Raw genomic sequence first — 21,243 nt, 5'->3', positions numbered from 1 at the left:
GTAACACTTGCAGGCAATTGGTAATGCAAAAACAACTCGCAATGACAACAGCAGCCGTTTTGGGAAATATATTGAGATCGGATTTGGATGTAAAGGGGACATTATTGGGGCAAACATGAGGACCTACTTGCTGGAGAAATCAAGAGTCGTCTTTCAGGTGCTTGATTATTTAGTGCAAGGGTTTTCAATCTCGGTCCTGGAAGTCCGGTGTCTTGAAGATTTTAGCTCTAACCCCAGTCAGACATACCTGGGCTAGCTTATTAAGTTTTTACTAGGCCAGGGGTGTCCAAACTCGGTCCTCGAGGGCCGGTGTCCTAAAGAACTTAGCCAAACACACCTGGACCAGCTAATCAAGCTCTTACTAGATATACTAGAAACGTCCTGGCAGGTGTGTTGATGCAAGTTGGAGATAAATTCAGCAGGACACCAGCCCTCCAGGACCAAGTTTGGACACCCTTGTACTAGGCTTTCTAGAAACATCCTTGCAGGTGTGTTGAGGCAAGTTGGAGCTAAAATCTGCAGAGCACCAGACCTCCAGGACACAGTTTGAAAATCCCTGATATAGTGTGTTCATTTTTTTATCTCTTACAAAACTCTTTTATTAAGATGCATTTTGTTTTATGAATAGGCAGCTGACGAGAGAAATTACCACATCTTCTACCAGCTTTGTGCTTCCAGAGATTTGCCAGAGCTGAGGACACTTAGACTTGGTAAAGCCTAAACTGGTGATCCAAAAACATGCTACTTTTTTCTTTTTTTACATGTGTTGGACATGATTGTTTGATCACAACCCAGCAAGCATTTTGTGTAGAAAAAAATCAAATAAATGTCTAACAGCTTTTGTCTTGGTTAAATCAAGGCTACATTTATTATTGATAATCTAATAGACGTATCAGAAGAAGAATCACCCAAATATTAGACTAAACATCAAATAGACAGGACTTTCTAACTAAAAATGTAAAGTCTGTCTAATCCAGGGATGGGCAAACTCTGTCCTGTAGGGCCAGTCTCCTGCAGAGTTTCTATTCTTAGACAACTATGGGATTTTCACTGACAGCCCAAATTTAGCTTGTTTTAGTCAGGATGTCTGCATTTAGATGTCTATTAGACATCTGTAAAGACAAAATTGCTTGGTGGGCATGCATCTCTCTAGATTCTGCAGAGAATTTCCATTACACCAACCAAGGACAAGATGTGCACATTTCGGGTACAGATGATGTAGTCGAGCTAGAGCGGACAAGAAATGCCTTTACTATACTTGGTAAGGTAAAATACACCAATATGCTCCATTATTGCCACATGCTGCATTTTGTAAAAGAGTGTGGTTCATCCCTGCAGGAGTGCAAACAGACCAGCAGATGGAGATATTTCGTATCCTGGCAGCTATTCTTCACTTGGGGAATGTCAACATACAAGCCAGCGGTCGTGGTGGGGACCGCAGCTACATTGATGTACAACCACAATTTCCTATTACTGTGTACATGTCAAAATCCAAATTAAAGAAACAATTTTATGTCTGTATACATTAACATCAGGAGCAGTGCTGTTCTTGCTAATCTAATAACATGCAGAATGTGCTAATAAGGACATCATTTCTTATTCATCAACGTATTGGCAGGGCGATGACCGTTCCTTGGCAGTCTTTGCCAAGCTTTTGAGGGTGGAAGGTGCTCAGATGGCCCAATGGCTATGCCACAGGAGACTAGCAGTGGGTGGGGAAATGCTTGTAAAGCCCATGACTGGCCAACAGGCAAATGAGGCACGGGATGCTCTGGCTAAGCATGTGTACGAGCAACTGTTCACATGGACAGTGCAGAGGCTCAACTCATCCTTACGAGCACACCGGGAAAAGCCTAAATCTTTCACAGGAGTCCTTGATATCTATGGGTATGTGAGTTGTTCTGTACTGTTTTGCAACATTATGGATCACTTTTAACAATCTTTTTTTATTGTGTGTAGGTTTGAGACTTTCGACAGAAATAGTTTTGAGCAATTCTGTATCAACTATGCAAATGAGAAACTTCAGCAGCAATTCAACAGAGTAAGTTTCCTGATTTGGGGGATCAATAGGTTCAAATAGTTGTCCATGATCAGCAAGGGTGCCTCTAGTAATTTTAGACCCTATGAAATAATATGCCACCTTGGCAATTTTAATGCTAATAAAGTTGATATCTGGAGGCCCCCAAAGAGTGTGGGACCTTAGAATCATGCTAACTTTTTCACACTTCAACAGGGATGGTAAGGACTGTTCCAGGGTCACTGATCCGAGAGGGGGCCTCGTGCAGGTTCTCCAATGAAAGGGATTGACTAATCCAACTTAACCCCTGGAAAGCACTATAGACCCTTTCTATAACAAAAAGTTACTATTTAAAAAGGCCAGAGTCAAAAAGCTCTCCAGGGGCCCCAGAAACTATAGTGCTACCTATGATGAGTCAACTCATTATTTATTTATTATTTTAAGTTTTTTTTTCTTTGGGTTGTTGCCTTTATTCGAACAAACATTATTTATATAGGAAACAAACTTGAAGAGAGAGAGAGAGTGAGAGATAGAGGATTGGATTGGGAAAGATCCCCAATCTGAGACTTGAACTCAGGATGCAAAAGCACAATTGCAATAAATGTCGGATATGGGTGTTGACTTTCTGTCCACTCAATATTTCAACCTTTAAAGAGTGACTTGGTTAGGTTCTGCCTCACTAATGTACAGTTCACCCATGCCTTTTCTTGGTTCCACTGAGTTTTTTAGAACTCGTCTTTCCATTAGCTTACTTGTTGACCCAACCGTTTCATTCTGCAGACTTTTAAGCATACCTATTGTCTTCGTCAGCATGTGTTTCAGCTGGAGCAGGAGGAGTACCTGCGAGAGGAGCTTCCCTGGAACCGTATTGAATTCAGTGATAATCAGCCATGCATTGCACTCATTGAAGGCCAGCTGGGCCTACTTGATCTTCTGGATGAAGAATGCAGAGTAAACAAACAAAATACACATTGTTGTACCTTCTATTGCAAGTACCAATGTTTAAAAAACAGAGTCTTTCTCTGCTCTAGATGCCAAAAGGTTCAGATGACAACTGGGCTCGAAAGCTTTATGACCAGCACCTAAACCACAGCCCTCATTTTCTTAAACCACGCATGTCCAACTCTGCATTCATTATTGTGCATTTTGCTGATAAGGTCAGAAAACGAATATTAATAAATGGCCCTCACCAAACCATTCAATATCTGTAATATTATTGCTGGCTTTTTTTGCCATTAGGTTCAGTACGAGTGTGATGGCTTTTTGGACAAGAACCGAGACACTGTATTTGAGGAGCCCATCAATATACTGAGAGCTAGTCAGGTATTACTTGAACAGTACAGTAATTAGTTCAACTAATGTAGTTTTGTACTTACTTTGCTTATTCACACCTGTCCATACTCTTCTCAGTCAGAACTAGTTGCAGAGTTGTTCCAGAAAGAGTCAGCAGGGGGATGTCTTCCTAACTCCACTCTTGCAAATGGAAGCGTACGTTCAGGGAAAAGAGCTCACAGAGAGCACAAATTAACTGTGGGCTTTCAGGTAAGCTGCTTCTCTCCCTGCAACTGTCAGATAAAAGGAAATTAATTTCAAGTGGTCAATGCTCAAAGTTGCCCCTTAATGTGTTCTCTAACTCTTTTAGGTTTGAACATTTTCTGATATATTCTCTTTGCATATCTAGTTTCGCCAATCCCTGCAACTTTTAATGGACACCTTGAACAGCACTACCCCTCATTATGTTCGCTGCATAAAGTCCAATGACCTCAAAAAGCCCTTTCTGTAAGAGAAAAATTAAGATGTCCTATGCATTCATTCCTCTAGAGTTTTGAGTAACCTTTTAACCTTCACCATATCAGATTTGATCCCAAGCGAGCTGTGCAGCAGCTGCGAGCATGTGGAGTCTTAGAGACCATCCAAATTAGTGCCGCAGGCTACCCTTCCAGGCAAGTTTACTTGTAAAAGTCTCTCGAATTCAATAACAATAATTTCACCCCCAATTACTTCAACCAAATTCTAGGTGGACATATGAGGAGTTCTTCGCCCGTTACCGGGTGCTGCTACAAGGTTTTGTTTCTCAGGATGATGTGCGCCATTCCTGTCAGAGCACCCTTCCTGATCTTATCCCTGATCCGGAGCAATACTGCTTTGGCAAGACCAAGGTTTTCTTCCGGGCTGGGCAAGTAGCGGTTCTGGAGAAGCTTAGAGGAGATCGGCTACATGCAGCAGGGGTTTTGATCCAAAGCTGGGTGAGAGGATGGCAACAGCGTAGGCATTATCAGCGGCTCCGGCAGGCCACATCTATCCTGCAGCGGTACACCAGAGGAACCCTGGCCCGAAGGTAAGTTTAGAGTGACCTAAAGAAGAACATGAGTTTTTTTGGTCTCATGCTAATTATTTACTTTGTTCTTATATATCTTTTTGTATATTTTTTAATCTAATTGGAAGTATGTACTTTAATGTTATCCGATCAGGTTGGCGTGGACCCTTCGTTATACACGTGCTGCTTTAATCATCCAGAAAACATACCGCATGCTGGCTGTGCGACAGCTTTATCTGACCATCAGAGGGGCCACCATTAAAATCCAGGCCTTCATCAGAGGAACCAAGGCTCGTCGCATTTATTCACAGGTACAGATAATGAAATCAAAATTTACAATGTTTTTTTTGCTAGCACACATTATTATACTTGGGCGAGGCAGTGGCGCAGTAGGTAGAGCTGTCACCTCACAGCAAGAAGGTCGCTGGTTCGAACCTTGGCTCAGTTGGCATTTCTGTCTGGAGTTTGCATGTTCTCCCTGCCTTCGCGTGGGTTTCCTCCGGGTGCTCTGGTTTCCCCCACAGTCTAAAGACATGCGGTACAGGTGAATTGGGTAGGCTAAATTGTCTGTAGTGTATGAGTGTGTATGTGAATGTGTGTGTGGATGTTTCCTGGAGATGGGTTGCGGCTGGAAAGGCATTTGCTGCGTAAAAACTTGCTGGATAAGTTGGTGGTTCATTCTGCTGTAGCGACCCCGGATTTATGGAGGGACTAAGCCGACAAGAAAATGATGATAAACATTATTATACTTTAGGTTAACAATCGGTTAATTCACTGAATTTGTTTTAGTTTTCAAGGTTTGACCATTTGCTTCTGCAATCGAAGTGGCGGTCTTTCTCTGTTGATGTCAGTTTAATGGCTTCAGCCACAATATTCTTAACCATGCCCCTTTTACCTTTAGCTTGCTCCAAGGGAATGACGAGTAAAAAAAAAAGCCCAACATCCTACTCAATATTCCATTTCAGTTGGAAGTACATCAACATACTAAAATAAAAAGTCTCAGCCACTTCCGTTTCAAGTTGACTTTAATGGTGTGTGTCAGGATAGTTATGTTTGCCTGAAAAAGCCAACATACTTTTTTACCACATAAACTTCTTCTTCTTTTCTTCTACTTCTGAGACTAATTTCTATATGCATCTCCCCCTAGACTGTTCAAGCTACAAACACCAAACTTACTACAGACCTCCAAACTGGTCTGACTCGGGTTGCTATATCTTTTTCAACTGATCCGACTTACGGCTATCCTAAAACTGACCTGGAAAATTCGGAAAAGTCCCATTGACTTAACATTGGCCCAAACATAGTAAGTTCATAACTTTGCGTCAGACTGTCCTAGAGACCTAAGGTTGGGCTCATTTACCTCAGATTACCAATCTGCCAATCACTGATGACTTTTCAACTTACTAGCCACACCCTAGCAACCACTTACGGCACCCTTGCAATTGTCCCATAGACTTTAATAAAAAAAAAATTACATTGACTTTACATTGGACTTACAGATGTACAATGTGTTCCTTGTGCCGCCATTCATGCCGCGGCGACGGCGGTACTTGATGCGCTAGCAGCATTTGACCGCTGGGTGGCACTTTAACCACAGATATTCAGCTTTGCCTTTTCACAATGCTAAACAGACTGTTCTGTAGGCGTAGCTTACTGTATGTGATGTGATGTGTTCAATTAAAATATAATTTTAATTTAGTTTTTTTCTGGTAATAGACATGCTCTTACACTATACTATGCTGCAGAAAAGATACATGGTGAGAAGTCAAAAAGCAAATATAAGAATTAAGTTATTAGCCTTCAGTGCCCGATTAAATTGCGTTGGGGTGAAAATAATGTTTTGATTTCTTTGACTATCATGGCAATGTTATTATCTCAAATCTTAAACGTGCGCATATAAAAAACAGCAAAATAATATAGATTATTCTGCCGGTAGAGCACATCACCTCACAGTTGTGAACTTGCGATCACCTCAACTTACATTTAAAATTTGTTTACCTGGTTTATTGTAAACTTTTTAAGTGCAAAGAGGATTCGTTTTGGAAAATAGAATTGAAGAAATGAAAGACAACTTAAGTGAAAGCATAAACATTCAGTACAAATAAGTAGTCTTAAATAAATAAATAATAAAAAAAATAAATAAATAAATAAATAAAGCAGTCTTTTAGTCTAAATATAGAGAGATGTAGTTTGCTATTTTGATAGGACTAAGACAAGATATTTTCATTTATGTTTTTAATTTACGTTTTTATTTACATTTTCGTTGTTGATTATATTTTACTATCTCATTTTATGTTTAAATTATAGTACATAATAATAAACGAATAATGAAAATAAATAAATAATGAAAATAGGACATAAATTAAGTCTGGCAGGTTTATTTTTAATAATTTAGTTTCAGTTCCGTTTTTTTGTTTCAAAACGTCAATGTTCTGCTTTAAAGTATAACTGTTTTGTTTTGTTTTTTTACTTAATGGCTCAGTAAGTTTTGTATTTTAATTTCATATTCAGTCACCTTGCATATGCGTGTGAAATATAATGCCGCATAACCGCGGAAAAAGAAGAAAAGGCTGTCAGTTAAAGCTAATCAAAATTAGCTATATTAAAATACAGCATTTATGTTAATACAGGCAGAGTGTGAACAAACTCAAGGCTAAGATATGCGCTTGTTTTTTTAATGCATTTAAAAATAAATGCTATATAAATAAATGTTTTTTTTTTTTACTTTTTTTGTATGGTAAAGGACAATGCACATTATGTTATTGATGTAAACTTAGGCTAAAACTTACCATTGATAAACGTGACCTACCTCAAGCAGATCACTTAAAGTGTAATAAAAATAATGTTGCCGCAGGACATAAACGAAGTCCCGCAAGTTTATTTTTAATAATTTAGTTTCAGTACTATTAACTTTTTTTTTTCTCAAAACATCAATAGCACGTTCAATAATCTAAACATTAAAGATAGACCGCAAGATGTGTTGAGTGGCTATATGTGGTGAAGAACGATGGCAAAGCTAAGTGTGATTATTGTAATAAACTAATAAGTTATAAAGCAGAGAGTCCCGACCAACAGGACTGACTTAGCATATGCGGTTGGCTCATTCTTCACGAATATAGAATTAAAATAATGGCGCGTTAGGTTCATTGTGCATCCCGCAGGTGCAACCAACAAGGTTTGTGCATTTTAGTTTAACTTTTTTGAGCGTTATAAGCAGCTCGGTGTTAGTTTTTAATTAAATATATCGAGCCGAAACTAAGCAGCGCATTCTCTCCGCCTCCTCCTTTATAACCAGCGGGACACGCTACTGAAGCAGGAGAGACACTCCGTCGTTCATAATCTTAGCTGATGTGTCGGAGTCGAAAGAATATATCAAAGAGGAATGTTCTTTTTACAGTGCCGATATGTTTAATCTTTTTTTCCCTGTCATTTCTCTTCAGCAAATTATATTTTTAAAGCTGCTTGATTCTTTTAAAACCGAAAGCAGAGCCCGTCAATTGGTGTTTAGATATAAAGATACTCCTTTATTAATGTTTTATTTTATGAGTGTCTTTAATGTGCTTTTTAATAGTTTTATTTTATTCAAAGCAGCGCCTAAAAGCGAATTTATCCTCAAATCGTGGCATATGAGAGCGATGTCATGTCGCATATATTGCCTTTTTTTCTGATGTTTTCTGATGTTTTTTCTGATGTTTTTGCATAAAGGTTTTAATCAAAAGACAGGTAATTTAATTACTTTCGATGTGCTAAAATATTTGTTAAATAAATGTTATTTAAAAAAGGCATATGCAATGTGCTCTGACGGGTAAAATCAGATTCTTTCTCTCTTTCAAGTTCAAAGCAAATTTGAATGCCAAAGGATTTTAGATGCATATACAAGACTATATGTAGTATATTAACATCAACAAATTAATAAAATAAGTAGCAAATGAGAAATAAATGACAGACAAGTTGATAAAAACAGACATTATCTCTAAAAGTTATCAGAATTGCAAGATTAAAACAGCTGAATATAGGCCTAAAATAAATCTAGAAAGCTTGCGCACTGATATTTATTCTTTTTTTTTTCGAATAACGAACAATTTCAACCACGGGGAGATACCGACAGCTTGATTTGCAGTATTTTCTAACATGTTAGAAGAGGGCAGCGGACATGGCTGCCGGTGGGGAAGCGGCTGTGCCCTCAGCAGCTGATTGAGACGGAGCTGCATATCAAGTGCACTAAATACTCCGAGACAGGCACGTGCACACATAGGGCTCAACCTGTGCAGTGCACATGCCCTTTTTAGTCTTGGATAGAAAGTGCCCTTCCAAAATGATCAAAAGTGCCCCCGCGACGCGGCACACCCTCGGTCCCGCCCTTCAGTAGGCGCGCAACAACACCGCTCTTGACAACACCACGTCAACACCGCTCTTCAGTACTCGCGCAACAACAACCCCCAACCCCTAAATAGCCTAGGCAACAAATAAATAGTAGTCTAATAATAACAAAAAATGCCCTTTTCATTTTCATACAATAGGCCTATGTGTGGGTTTTGACAATATGTGTTTAATTAAGCTATAAAGATTTGCCTATCAGATGAAGTGCATAGTAAAATATGAAATAAATGTCTCTTTTGCTGAATATTTAATTAATCTATATATTTAATATTTTAAAAATCAACTCCTTTTTGCCCAGAGAAAGAGGCGCGCGGCACTAGCGGACATGGGGTGCTTTCCCAAAAAAAAGACGTACAGTAACTTGCGGCTGAACTATGCACAGTTTGGGGAAAAAAAGGATATAGTGATGCATGTTTCCCAAAACCCCTAGTTTCTCTGTCGCAGATCCATCATTTGAATCACGTTATAAGTAAAACGCACATAATGATAAAGCACACCATCATCACGAGGGCAATTAAATAAAGACAACCTAAACATATTTTTAATTGTTTATTTATGTAATGTGAGTTTTTATAACTTTGTTCTTTAAATTATTTCAATATAACTTAGGCTATTCTATCGTGATGACACCATAAAAGGCCTTCAATGCATTGATATAGGTAATAGGGATACAATGAAAAGCCGATTTCACTATTGACCCTGTTTTTATTCATTGCCGGCTTCTTAACGCCGCAATTCTGTTGCGCGAAAAAAAGCTGCTGCAAATAAGCAAATTTATGACAATACACATTTAATAGTTTCATGAAAGTAGTAGCTGGTGTGCTTCATCTGCGTGATTCTGATTTGACATTCTTCCGCTAAACTTGGTCTGTGTTGAGGTGTGAATGGGCTGTGCTCTTTGCTATTGAGGCTAAGACATCAGGTGTAAATGAGCTATAGTTCTCTTTGCAACTTTCAATTTTGAGGTGGGGGAAGTGGGAAGAGGCAATTCAAATGTACCATCTCTAAAAATAAAAAGGTCGCTTACGCGGAATTTGTGTTTAAAGATTATTACCTTATTTTTATTTTATTATTATTAATTTATTCATTCATTCTTCATTCATTTTCTTTTCGGTTTAGTCCCTTTATTAGTCTGTGATCGCCACAGCGGAATGAACCGTCAACTTATCCAGCATATGTTTTACGCAGTGGATGGCTTCGGGACGGAGTGAAAGGAAAGGCGGAATTTGCCCCGAGTCTGGGAAAGATGGCTTGCCGTAATTACAATAGTTTTCCTATCGCACACATGTGCCAAACACATAAACAAATAAATAAAAAAGGGAAAGAAAACATCTAGCCTTGAGGTCTTTTTGCTTATAATCGCCCTTATGTTTCCGTTTTAAATGTAAGGCTGTTGCATAAAATAATACAATTTTAATTTATAAGTTACTTTGCTGCGTCCCCCTTGATGTTTCAATAACGCATAATAATCTACACACCATATTAAAGACACAGCAGACATAAAGGTTGTGTGTGAGAGCCCGAGCAAAAAAGGATCAGAAATTGATCACGCACGCACAGGAAAAAAGGCAATTATGCAACACATGACATGCATCGCTCTCAATTGACGGGCTCTGCTTTCTGTTTTAACATAATCAAGCAGCTTAAAAAATAATTTGATGAAGAGAAATGACAGGAAAAAAAGTAATAATAAAAAAAAAAAGATTAAACGTATCGGGACTGTTAAAAGAACATTCCTCTTTAATATATTCTTTCGACTCAGATACATCAGCTAAGATTATGAATGACGGAGTAGGCTATCTCTCCTGCTTGCCTCAGCAGCGTGTGTCCAGCTGGTTATGAACGAGGAGGCGGAGAGAATGCGCTGTTTAGTTTCGGTTTGATATAAAAACTAACACCGAACTGCTTATAACGCTCAAAAAGTTAAACTAAAATGCACAACCCTTGTTGGTTGCACCCGCAAGTTGTGTTATTTATATTTGTGGCTGTGAAGTTTATTAAATATATATATATATATATATATATATATATATATATATATATATATATATATATATATATATAGCCTATATATATATAGCCTATATATATATATATAGCCTATATATATATATATATATATATATATATATATATATATATATATATATATATATATATATATATATATATATATATTGAGATACTGAGCCATTACAAGTAAAAAAAACAACAACAAAAAAACTAAAATTTTACTTTAAAGAAGAACAGACGTTTTGAGAAAAAAACTGAACAGAACTGGAACTAAATTATTAAAACTAAACTTGCAGGACTTCGTTTATGTCCTGCGGCAACTTTATTTTTATAACACTTTTTTTTTTGCCCCGAGTCTGGGAAAGATGGCTTGCCGTCATTACACCGATCGCACACGAGTTACATGCGTCAAACACATAAATAAATAAATAAATAAATAAATAAATAAATAAATAAATAAATAAATAAGGGAAAGAAAACATCTAACCTTATTGACCTTATTCTCCGCAGACGAGCGGGCGCTGCCATTTGAATCTTTTTGGCACGAGACTTCCGGTCTCATTCACTTCCATTCATTTTTAGACATCAAAAACTGCTCGTTTCGCTGTTTGATGTTGCAAACTGATATTTCCTTGTTATATTATTCTACTTGTTCTGTGTAGTCATGCAAACATTTGTTTGTAGAGCAAGTAGTTTGACCGTTTTTTGTCGTTTATTATTCCTTGTCATTTCTCTCATAGGCGACTGAAACGGAAGTTCTAAGACAATCGCGAAAACGGGCGCACTTCCGCATTTGAGAATAAGGTCAATAGGCTGAGGTCTTTTTGCTTATAATCGCCCTTATGTTTCCGTTTTAAAGGCTGTTGCATAATACAAGTTTAATTTATAAGTGACTTTGTTGCGTCCCCTTGATGTTTCAATAACGCATAATAATCTATACACCATGTTAAAGACAACAGAAAGACATAAATCTTTACAAATTACCTGTCCCCTTTTGTAGACTCAAAACAAGTGTCAAATCTTGAAAAAATTGCCTGAGCCATATTAAAATATAATTTAAAGAATTATTATCGGATAAAACCGCATTAAATAAATAAACCAATATAAAACAAGCAAAAGCAAGCTATAACAGTTTAGGTATAGGTCTATGTAGCCTACATAAATGAAACCGTTAAAGTCAAATTAAACTTTCATTTTACAAGATATTTTTTTTAAAAGATTTTAGATATTTTCTAAAAACAATAAACACCAGAGAAAGTTTAAATAATTATATAGTGGTTACGATGATAATAATTAAATCGTTCAAACAGAGCATTTTTTGGGGAGAGTGAAAGTAGAATGATACCTTTTGATGAATTAGCTCTAACCTTTGACAGTTTTTTTTTCTTTCCGCGGTTATGCGTGCATTATATTTCAAATGCATATGCAAGGTGACTGAAATTGAAATTAAAATACAAAACATACTGGGCCATTAAGTAAAAAAACAAAACAACAGTTATACTTTAAAGAGAACTTTAAAGAGAACATTGTTGTTTTGAAACAAAAAAAATAACTGAAAACTATTAAAAATAAACCTGCGAGATATGTCCTGCGGCAAAATTATTTTATGAAGCAGTATTCAACTTAAGCTCTTTAGACCATGCGCCTGACCGTTTCTTAGTGTTTCACCACATGTCCTTAAATAGTACATAAGGCCTATTTTTACTATTTTTCATTATTCGTTTATTATTATGTACAATAATTGTGACATAAAATTAAATAGTAAAATATAATCAACAACGAAAATGTAAATAAAAAGGTAAATTAAAACATAAATGAAAAGGTCTTGTGTTAGTCCTACCAAAATAGCAAACACTGAAAATCTCTTTACATTTAGGCTAAAAGACTGCTTTAATTTTTTAATTTAGGCATACTTAGAATATTTGTACTGAATGTTTGTGCTTTCATATTAGTTGTCTTTAACTTCTTTAATTCTATTTTTCAAAAAGAATCCTCTTTGCACTTAAAAAGTTTAGAATAACAATAATTCGTGTTAACAAATTTTAAATGATTAATAAAGGAATTATAATGCTTTGACTTATTGTTTAATCTCATTTACAAGCACAATAGCATATTTAAGGCTGCTGTGTGGGCTATTTCTGTCGGTTCGCATCCCGTCCCTTTGCGCCCCCTGGCGGCTCATTCACAAACTGCGGTCATACACTAAAAACAAAGCGGCTCCTATTTCAAACGGCGGCGGTATATGACGCGGCGGTAATAGTCACTTTGAACTCTCACCTACTGTAGTAATAACATACCAATCTATACTAGCAATTTACTAATCCATACTAGAAACATACTAAACCATACTAAAAACATACTAGCAAACATGCTAATTCATACTATAAACATACTAGTGTTATGCTAATTCATATTAAATTCATGCTAACCTGCTAGTTTATTCAAGAAACATGCTAACAACATAATTCATACTAGAACCATGCTAACAACATGCTAATTTATGCTAGAAACATGTTAGCATAATGCTAATTTATACTAGAACCATGCAAATTTATGTTAGCAACTGCTTAGCAACCACTCAGAACAACTTTAAAACTACTTCAAACTTTTCAGACTAGACTTTATCAAGCCACCCAAAAGTTTGTCTACGAACTTTACTTTTTTAGTTACACGTTAACTTCCCTACATTCTGAGAGGGGTCTGGATGTAGACCTGGTGCAGTGCAATCTGAGCTGCATCCAATGCTTTTTAATGTGGTCACCCAACCACACCCCTAACCCTACCCCTAACAGTGACGTTACTCGGTTCATTTGAGTTCATTGTGTCTGATATTGCCATGCTAAGTGATGCAATCTCAGCTTGCATCATAAAGGCTGCATCCTGATACAATTTCTGAAAAATAAAACTAAACTAAATACTTAAAAGTGCAGTGTGCTTTATAAACCTGTTTTCTCTCTCTCTCTAGATGCTGACAGAGCGGGCAGTGGTGATCTTACAGGCACGGGTGCGAGGATGGCTGGCCCGGAGCAGCTACAGGCGCATTAGAGGCGCAGTGGTGCTCATGCAGTGTTGTGTTCGTAGAAGAGCAGCACGTAGAGAGCTGCTGCGTTTGCGTGCTGACGCTCGATCTGTGGAGAAGTACAGAGAACTTAATAAAGGCATGGAAGTCAAACTCATGCAGCTGCAGCTTCGAGCCGACCAACAGGTGAGAGGGTAAAAGAAAGAGGCAGTTGTAATGATGACATTTAATTTGTTAAAATGTGACACTGGAACACAATTTTTTTTAGAGACAATTTTCAGAATAAATAAGCTTATCGTGTTGTTTCAAAACCGTCGGATATAAAGTGGCACAGGAGGCGACTAAAAGTGACTTGTGAGTGTTTTTGTCTGTCAGGCAAGAGAAAGCGCATCCCTGAGGGAAACTCTTCAGACCGAGCGTGACGCTCACACCTCAGAGCTGGAGAATCTGCACTCCAGCCTTCTCAAACTGCAGAACCAGCTGAAGGAGAGCATAAACACAGCTCCTTTAGTCAGCCAAAAACAGGAGGAGGAGTGGAGGAGAGCTGAGGAGAAGGCCAAACAGGAGATTCTCCAGCTAACACAGGTGAGGTTACTGTTAAAGTAACACTCCAAAAAATCACTTATTTCACAGCAGAGTTAAACAGTTGAGTTTTACCATTTTTTAATCCATTGAGATGATCTTCGGGTTTGGCAGTAGCACTTTTGAGCTTAACTTAGCAAAATCACTGAATTGGATTTAGATCATTTGCATTTCACCTTAAAAAATCAAAAAGGAGCTTTGAGATTTTTTTTTCTATTTAAAGCTCTTCTGTAATTACATAATGTACTAAGACTGACAGAAAATTAAAATGAGCTATTTTCTACCTCAATATGGCTGCATAGTAGCATAGCATCCCACCTACTGCAGCCATGGTATGGCAGCAAATTTCATAGATGGTTTGCCAGCAAAACATTATTCTTAGAAAGTTCTCCAGAATGAGACAGTTCCCAGCCATATCAGCCTAGACAATATCAACATTTCCTTTTCTGTCGGTCTTAGTACACAATGCAACTGTAGAGGTGTTATGCTATGCTAAGCTAAGCTAAACGTTATCCTGCCAGACCAAGTTTAACTCTAGAGTGGTTGAGCCTGTTTCCAAAAAAAGTGGAGTGCTCCATTGACATCTGCCAATTTGATTTCGATATCCAACCATAAAATTATGGTTGTTCTGTTTTGGCATACTGACAATCAAAAGAACTGAAACAAATCATGTTGGACTATAAATAATTCATACGCATAGTGAAAACATTTAGTATTGTGCTGTATTTTTTGTCCATCATGAAAATAATTTGCTTAAATGTTATCTGTAATGAAGTTAACGATAAGCTCAGAATCTTAATGTGTTTTGTTGATACAAAGTATTTGATTTTTGTATTACCAGCAGTACAGTAATGTTCAACAGTCAGTAATATTGCTGCAGATATCGAGGTCTGCTGAAAGGAATTTGTTAATAAGTAGTCTTTTGATAGCGGATGAATGAACTGTAAGGAGAATTAGTTTTAAAATACTTTGATCTATGATTGTTTAACAGAAGTTACCACCATAATTCACAGTGTTGTTTATATTCATCAGTTCTGTTTCTTTACCTCTTTATTCCAGGAAATCCAAGCTCTGAGAGTTGACAGAGACTCTCTGCAGAAAGAGAGAGATAGTTTGGCTATTCGTTTACAGGATCAGGAAAAAGCTCAGGAGGGTAAATAGTTCAAATTTGTGCCTTCACCAATTCAGCTTATGTATTATTTTAATGTAATGTATTTAAATGTAATACATATTATAGAAGTAGCATTAATAAGATGTACAAAATACAGATAATATAAATGGCTTTTTGCTATAGTTTTTGGCATATTATTTAGGAATAAAAGCAGCAAATAAAAAGGTTATGGAAACAGGTATAAAAACAAAAATAACTTTGTTTACTGTTTTATAGCACATGCAAAAAATGTTTCAAATAAATGAAACCGCAAAAACACTTAAAACCACAATAGATAACACTTACACTTAGTTAATGCATTAACATCGATCATTATGATGATTGCAAAATATATTGTATTTTTGAATATCAGCGCATGTCTAGATTGGATTATTAAAGCAATAAAAAGTAAAGGAAAAAAGTGATTGAGACTGATTATTTGTGTGTTTCAGAGCGTAGGCAGCAGTCTGTAGATCAGGCAGATGCTTCAGTGCGAGCAGAGCTGGAAGAGGAGAGAAGGAGATACCAGAGTTTACTGAGAGAGTTTACAAGACTAGAGCAAAGATACGACAACCTCAGAGACATGAGCTTATTCACCACAAATGAGGTACATCTGCAATCACAATCTCACTCAGAGCTTTAAACCATGCATATATATATATATATATATGTATGTGTGTGTGTGTGTAAAATGTAATCTTTTGCATATTAAATTATTATAATAGTATAATTGTAATTGATATTATACATTTGTTTTTAAAATAAAAAAAAATCAATAGGTGCAAATTTCAGGATAAAACATGATGTAAAATATGTACAGTTGAATTATTAAAGCCCCTGAATTATTAGCCCCCCTGTTTATTTTCCCCCGCAATTTCTGTTTTATGGAGAGATTTTCTCAACACATTTGCAAACATAATAGTTTTAATAACTCATTTCTAATAACTGATTTATTTTAGCTTTTCCATGATAACAGTAAATAATATTTGACTAAATATTTTTCAAAACACTTCTGTACAGCTTAAAGGCTTAACTAGGTTAATTAGATTAAGTAGGCAAGTTAGGGTAATTAGGCAAGTTTTTGTAAAATGATGGTTTGTTCTGTAGCCTGGCGAAAAATATATAGCTTAAAGGGGCTAATAATTTTGACCCTAACATGGTTTTAAAAAAATTAAAAACTGTTTTTCTTCTTGCCGAAATAAAACAAATAAGAGTTTCTCCAGAAGAAAAACTATTATCAGACATACTGTGAACATTTCTTTGCTTTGTTAAAGATCATTTGGGAAATATAAAAAAAAAAAGAAAAAAATCAATGAGGGTTTATTAAATCTGACTTCAACTGTATATAAAGAAAATATGAAAATGTGATACTTTTAATAAAATCAGCTCTTGAAACAAAGTAGTATTACAGTACTATTAACAATAGAATATTTGTAATATTATGGATTTATATTTGTATAATAAACAAATCTGCAAATATATGTATACAAATATAACTGTATAAAGTATAGCTGTAATAAAGTACATAGTAATGATGATAATGCATGTTGTAAATAATCATAATATCATGTTGAATAAAGGTTATTATAAATATGAAATGATCAAAATATAAAGTTGTAAAAAATTATATGTAATTTTGTAAATTATATATATATATATATATAGTTGAAGTCATAATTATTAGCACCTCTTTGAATTTTTTTTTCTTTTCTTAAATGATGTTGAACAGAGCAAGGAAAATTTCACAGTATGTCTAATAATATTTTTATTCTGGTGAAAGTCTTACTTGTTTCATTTTTAGTTAGAATAAAAGCAGTTTTTAATTACAAAAAACATTTTAATATTTGGTTGCCATTTTTATTAAAAGTATATTATATTGTATATAATTCCTATTAAATGCAAGCGTATATATGTGTGCTTCCTCACAGCGTGCACGTGGACATCGACGAACAGATTCCACCGTGTCTTTAGAACCTCCTTCACTCGTCACATCACCGTTCTCCAGCTCACCCGTCTTCCCTTCACCCGAACAGGTCAGGAGGATCAGCGTAACATCACCCTCCGACAGGGGACGCTGGAGCCAAGAACATCCTCTGGTCAGAGTTCACATCCAAACTAGACAGGCTCTGCAAAATTTATTTTTTCATTTTTTCTCCTTAGGGGTAACAAAAAGTGCAAAGAAATACCTTTATAGAGATAAACTGTTGCAAAGCAGCCCAACTAGCATTAAGATGAATATGTAGATATATGCTGTGCTTTTTCCTTTACAGAGCACTTAAAGTGATAGTTCACCCAAAAATAAAGATTCTGTCATCATTTACTCACCCTATTCAAGTTTCTTTCTTCTGTTGAACAGAAATTAAGATGTTGGAAATCTGTAACCATTAAATTCCATGGTATTTGTTTATTCCTACCATGGAATGCAGTGGTTACAGGTTTTCAGCTTTCTTAAAAAATATGAATATGTGAACTATTCCTTTAAAATGGTGTAAACATTGGAAAAACATTGTCAGTACCATTTTTTTTAGAACAACTGCAACTTCAATTTCTACTGGAATGTCAAATGTACTTGCACATATATTAGTGCATGACTGATCATAGAGATTTTAGCAGCATGAAAACTTTTATTAGTTCCTAGAACCGTTGGCGAAGGTGCGTGCACTTGGCAGTGTTTGCATACTAGAAACTGAGAACAACGTTAGATATAAGAACACAATTTGTGAGAATAAAATTAGCTTCTAATGCAGAGTAGGGACTAGAAGAGCACAATAGGAACTAAAGTGATGAAAGGCAATTCACTGCTTGAGCAAATGAACACCATACTTTAAAGGAACACTCAATTTTTTTGAGATATAGGCTCCCACGGAGTTTTGCCAATTTTTAATATATTCAGCCAGTCTCTGGGTCTGGTGGGAGCAGTTTCAACTTAGCTTAGCCAAAATGTATTGAATCAGATTTGAACATAACACTGTACATCATTGGAAATCTATTAAAACTTAAAAAAAATTTTTTGATCATGATGCTAATGGTCTAATCCGATTCAATCATTTATGCTAAGCTAAATTAAAAGTACTCCTGCCAGACCCAGAGATCAGCTAAATGGGTTTAAAAATAGTAAAACTGAACTGTTTAACTCTAAAGCACGGGTGCCCAAACTTGGTCCTGGAGGGCCGATGTCCTGCAAAGTATAGTTCCAATTCCAATCAGACACACCTGAGCTAGCTAATCAAGCTTCTACTAGGCTTTCTAGAAACAGCCATGCAGGTGTGTTGAGGTAAGTTGGAGTTAAAATCTGCAGGACATAGGACCTCCAGGACTGAGTTTGGACATGCCTGCTCTAAAAAGAGTTGTAAAACAAGCCTGTTTGTTTAAAAGTGGAGTGTTCCCTCAAAAAGTTGCAGGACACATTCAGAAAAGAAACGTTAGCAGCGTTTACCTGTTGTCTTTGTCTGCAGTGTTGTGTTCTTTTCTACAAGCTGTCACAGGTGATTTAGTCCGTTTTTTTGCTCTTTAAATCCCAGAAGTCCATGTTTCATCTCCATTATCATAAAACCCAGAACACACAATGAAAACACAGCATCTATCACAGCGTCCACAGTTGATGATTTTGTTTTGCTTATGTAGCTTCAGAGTTTCTTCTGATGGTGTGCAAGCAACAAAGAAAATTGTCCAGGGGGAATTGCTCCTCTGAGACTGGTGTCCAGTTCCTATAACTGAGATTCCTGTACTTAGTGTGAAGCCCCTTTTTTATGAAATGACAACAGAAGAAATAGAGGTGGAGCTTCATAGCCACACCAACCTGTTACATCATCAGACCAATGGTAGTTAAAAGGTGCATTCACAAATTTTTTTCGAAGCCCTAAAGAGAACTCTAATGAGTTTTGTTTGGGCCTGTTATGTTAGAAACTATCTCAGTTTGGTTTTCAGTTTCAGTTAAAGCATATTGCGGCTTTTTATAAATCTAAAATGATGTTTAATAAATCCATAACTAAAAATGTCATAACTAGTAAATGAATATATACCGACAGAGCATGCTGATGGAGGATATGAGTGTTGCAAAGGATGCAGCTGAGAGGATGAAGAGCGAGGATTTCAGACATGCCTACGATGCTGTTCGTGTGGCCAACAAGTCAGTTTCCTTCTATATACTGGCACATTACCTTATGAAGTCATCAGTAATTAGCAGTAATGTTTATTTCTCCAGGTTTCTAGAGACGCAGCTGTTGTCTCAGAGAGCGCAGTGGGAGCAGGAGATTTCAGCTCTCAGGACGAATCTTCAGCAGCTACAAGACAGAGACACGCCTGGAGATCCTGACAAAAATGTAGCCAGTCTGTCGGAAACTACTGTTTGATGTTCTTTGGATTTTTTTGTTCAGTTGTTATTTTTTTTTCTTCGTGTATGTGTGTCTGAAGGATCTATTGGAGCAGGTGATGGTTCGAGAGCAGGAATGTGTCCGATTGCGGCGTGAGCTTAAGGAGCTGAAACATACCGTGAGCCTCAGGAGAATTCTGTCTTATTCAGGTCTGTGTAGCTCCAAAAAGTATTTTGACAACTAAAACATTATTTAAAAAAGTAGTTTTCCCAGTGGTGCTAGAGAATGGCTCTTTTGGAGTGTTCTTAAATAGTTTTTGTAGCATGAGGAACATTAAAGTCTGTGTGAAATCAAAATTTACAAAGTTTTTATTGCTAGCGCACATTGTTATTATTTAGGTAAACAATTAATCCATGCAAGTTATTTACACTAAAAAAAAATTGGTTTGGTAATCTTTAATCAAATTTGCTTCTCCATTTGGAGTGGTGGACCTACTCTGTTGACATCAGTTTGATGGCTTCAGCCACAATATTATCAACCACTCTTATTGTTAGTTTGCTACAAAAGAATGATGTTTCAGTTGAAAGTACATCAAGATACTGATAAAAAAAAGTCTCAGCAAATTCCAGTTTATGCTGACTTTAAAAATCATGAACCTTGAAAATGTTGTGTTATGGAAAGTTTCTGTGGTTGGTCTTGGATCTGTAGATTCAACAATATCCCATGGAAATTCCAATTTTTTTTATTCAGTATCTAATTCATATTAATTTGGAAGATTATTCGTACAATTTGCTCATCCCCAATGACATTTGGGTTTAGGGGTGGGGTTTGGGGGCATGTCTCCTTTTAAAAATCGTAAATTTGAATATGAATAAATTTGTTTAAATATGTATAAAATTATCAGCTTTTCGGACAATATGTAAAATAGTTATATTTCCTTGTGAGTTCTTGTGAGTTTGAGCTTGTAGATTAAATTGTAGACACTTAAAGATGTAAAATAGTTACGTGGCTGTTCCATCTCCTTCTCTTTCAGCCCGTCTCATACAGGTCTCCCGGGTGCTGTGGCGCCAACCCCCCCAACACAATTTCCTCATGAGTTTGAGCTTGTTGATTACAATGTATGCACTTAAAAATGTTGTTGGCAGTCTGTGTCATTGGAGAGTAAAAAAACTTGACTTTGGAAAAATGATTCTAAACACTAGCAAATTAGGTTTCTTCAGCTTTTAACATAAACAAAACCCTTTTAGCTATAAATAGAGCCTATTCCACAAATAACCGTGCTTAAAGTGATTTATAAAAGACCTTAATGGTGTTGTAAACTTTGTAATAAAAGTTTAGTTTCATTAATGATAGTATATTGGTGTATTTATATTTATATTAAAAATTTTACTCTATATTGTATATTAAAATCTGTTATTTATACATTATGTTATGTTATTTAGCAAAACTGAT

General features: G+C 36.3%; 1 protein-coding gene and 1 long non-coding RNA gene across 2 annotated transcripts in view; one reads left to right on the top strand and one right to left on the bottom strand.

Annotated features, from left to right (window-relative positions):
• The window catches only part of si:dkey-110c1.10, a 33,751-nt gene that overhangs the window by 4,483 nt on the left and 8,025 nt on the right, over nucleotides 1-21,243 (top strand). The window contains exons 6-27 of the mRNA XM_073937791.1: nucleotides 14-157; nucleotides 629-710; nucleotides 1,154-1,261; nucleotides 1,339-1,451; nucleotides 1,619-1,887; nucleotides 1,960-2,041; nucleotides 2,828-2,968; nucleotides 3,049-3,174; nucleotides 3,257-3,340; nucleotides 3,428-3,559; nucleotides 3,699-3,796; nucleotides 3,874-3,960; nucleotides 4,035-4,355; nucleotides 4,489-4,645; nucleotides 13,693-13,932; nucleotides 14,122-14,331; nucleotides 15,388-15,481; nucleotides 15,931-16,085; nucleotides 17,407-17,574; nucleotides 19,507-19,607; nucleotides 19,683-19,800; nucleotides 19,892-20,000. Of these exons, the coding sequence (XP_073793892.1) occupies nucleotides 14-157; nucleotides 629-710; nucleotides 1,154-1,261; nucleotides 1,339-1,451; nucleotides 1,619-1,887; nucleotides 1,960-2,041; nucleotides 2,828-2,968; nucleotides 3,049-3,174; nucleotides 3,257-3,340; nucleotides 3,428-3,559; nucleotides 3,699-3,796; nucleotides 3,874-3,960; nucleotides 4,035-4,355; nucleotides 4,489-4,645; nucleotides 13,693-13,932; nucleotides 14,122-14,331; nucleotides 15,388-15,481; nucleotides 15,931-16,085; nucleotides 17,407-17,574; nucleotides 19,507-19,607; nucleotides 19,683-19,800; nucleotides 19,892-20,000 (3,139 nt within the window). The remainder of the gene's footprint in view (nucleotides 1-13; nucleotides 158-628; nucleotides 711-1,153; nucleotides 1,262-1,338; nucleotides 1,452-1,618; nucleotides 1,888-1,959; nucleotides 2,042-2,827; nucleotides 2,969-3,048; nucleotides 3,175-3,256; nucleotides 3,341-3,427; nucleotides 3,560-3,698; nucleotides 3,797-3,873; nucleotides 3,961-4,034; nucleotides 4,356-4,488; nucleotides 4,646-13,692; nucleotides 13,933-14,121; nucleotides 14,332-15,387; nucleotides 15,482-15,930; nucleotides 16,086-17,406; nucleotides 17,575-19,506; nucleotides 19,608-19,682; nucleotides 19,801-19,891; nucleotides 20,001-21,243) is intronic.
• LOC141380318 (uncharacterized) overlaps nucleotides 20,730-21,243 on the bottom strand; it is a 7,893-nt gene continuing 7,379 nt past the window's right edge. Inside the window, exon 3 of the long non-coding RNA XR_012398150.1 lies at nucleotides 20,730-21,243. This exon is cut by the window's right edge and continues 126 nt beyond it. This is a non-coding gene — a long non-coding RNA (uncharacterized lncRNA).

The sequence above is a fragment of the Danio rerio genome, chromosome 22 (genome assembly GCF_049306965.1).
Source record: "Danio rerio strain Tuebingen ecotype United States chromosome 22, GRCz12tu, whole genome shotgun sequence".
Taxonomy (NCBI): domain Eukaryota; kingdom Metazoa; phylum Chordata; class Actinopteri; order Cypriniformes; family Danionidae; genus Danio; species Danio rerio.
This window is presented reverse-complemented; position numbering and strand designations above follow the sequence as displayed.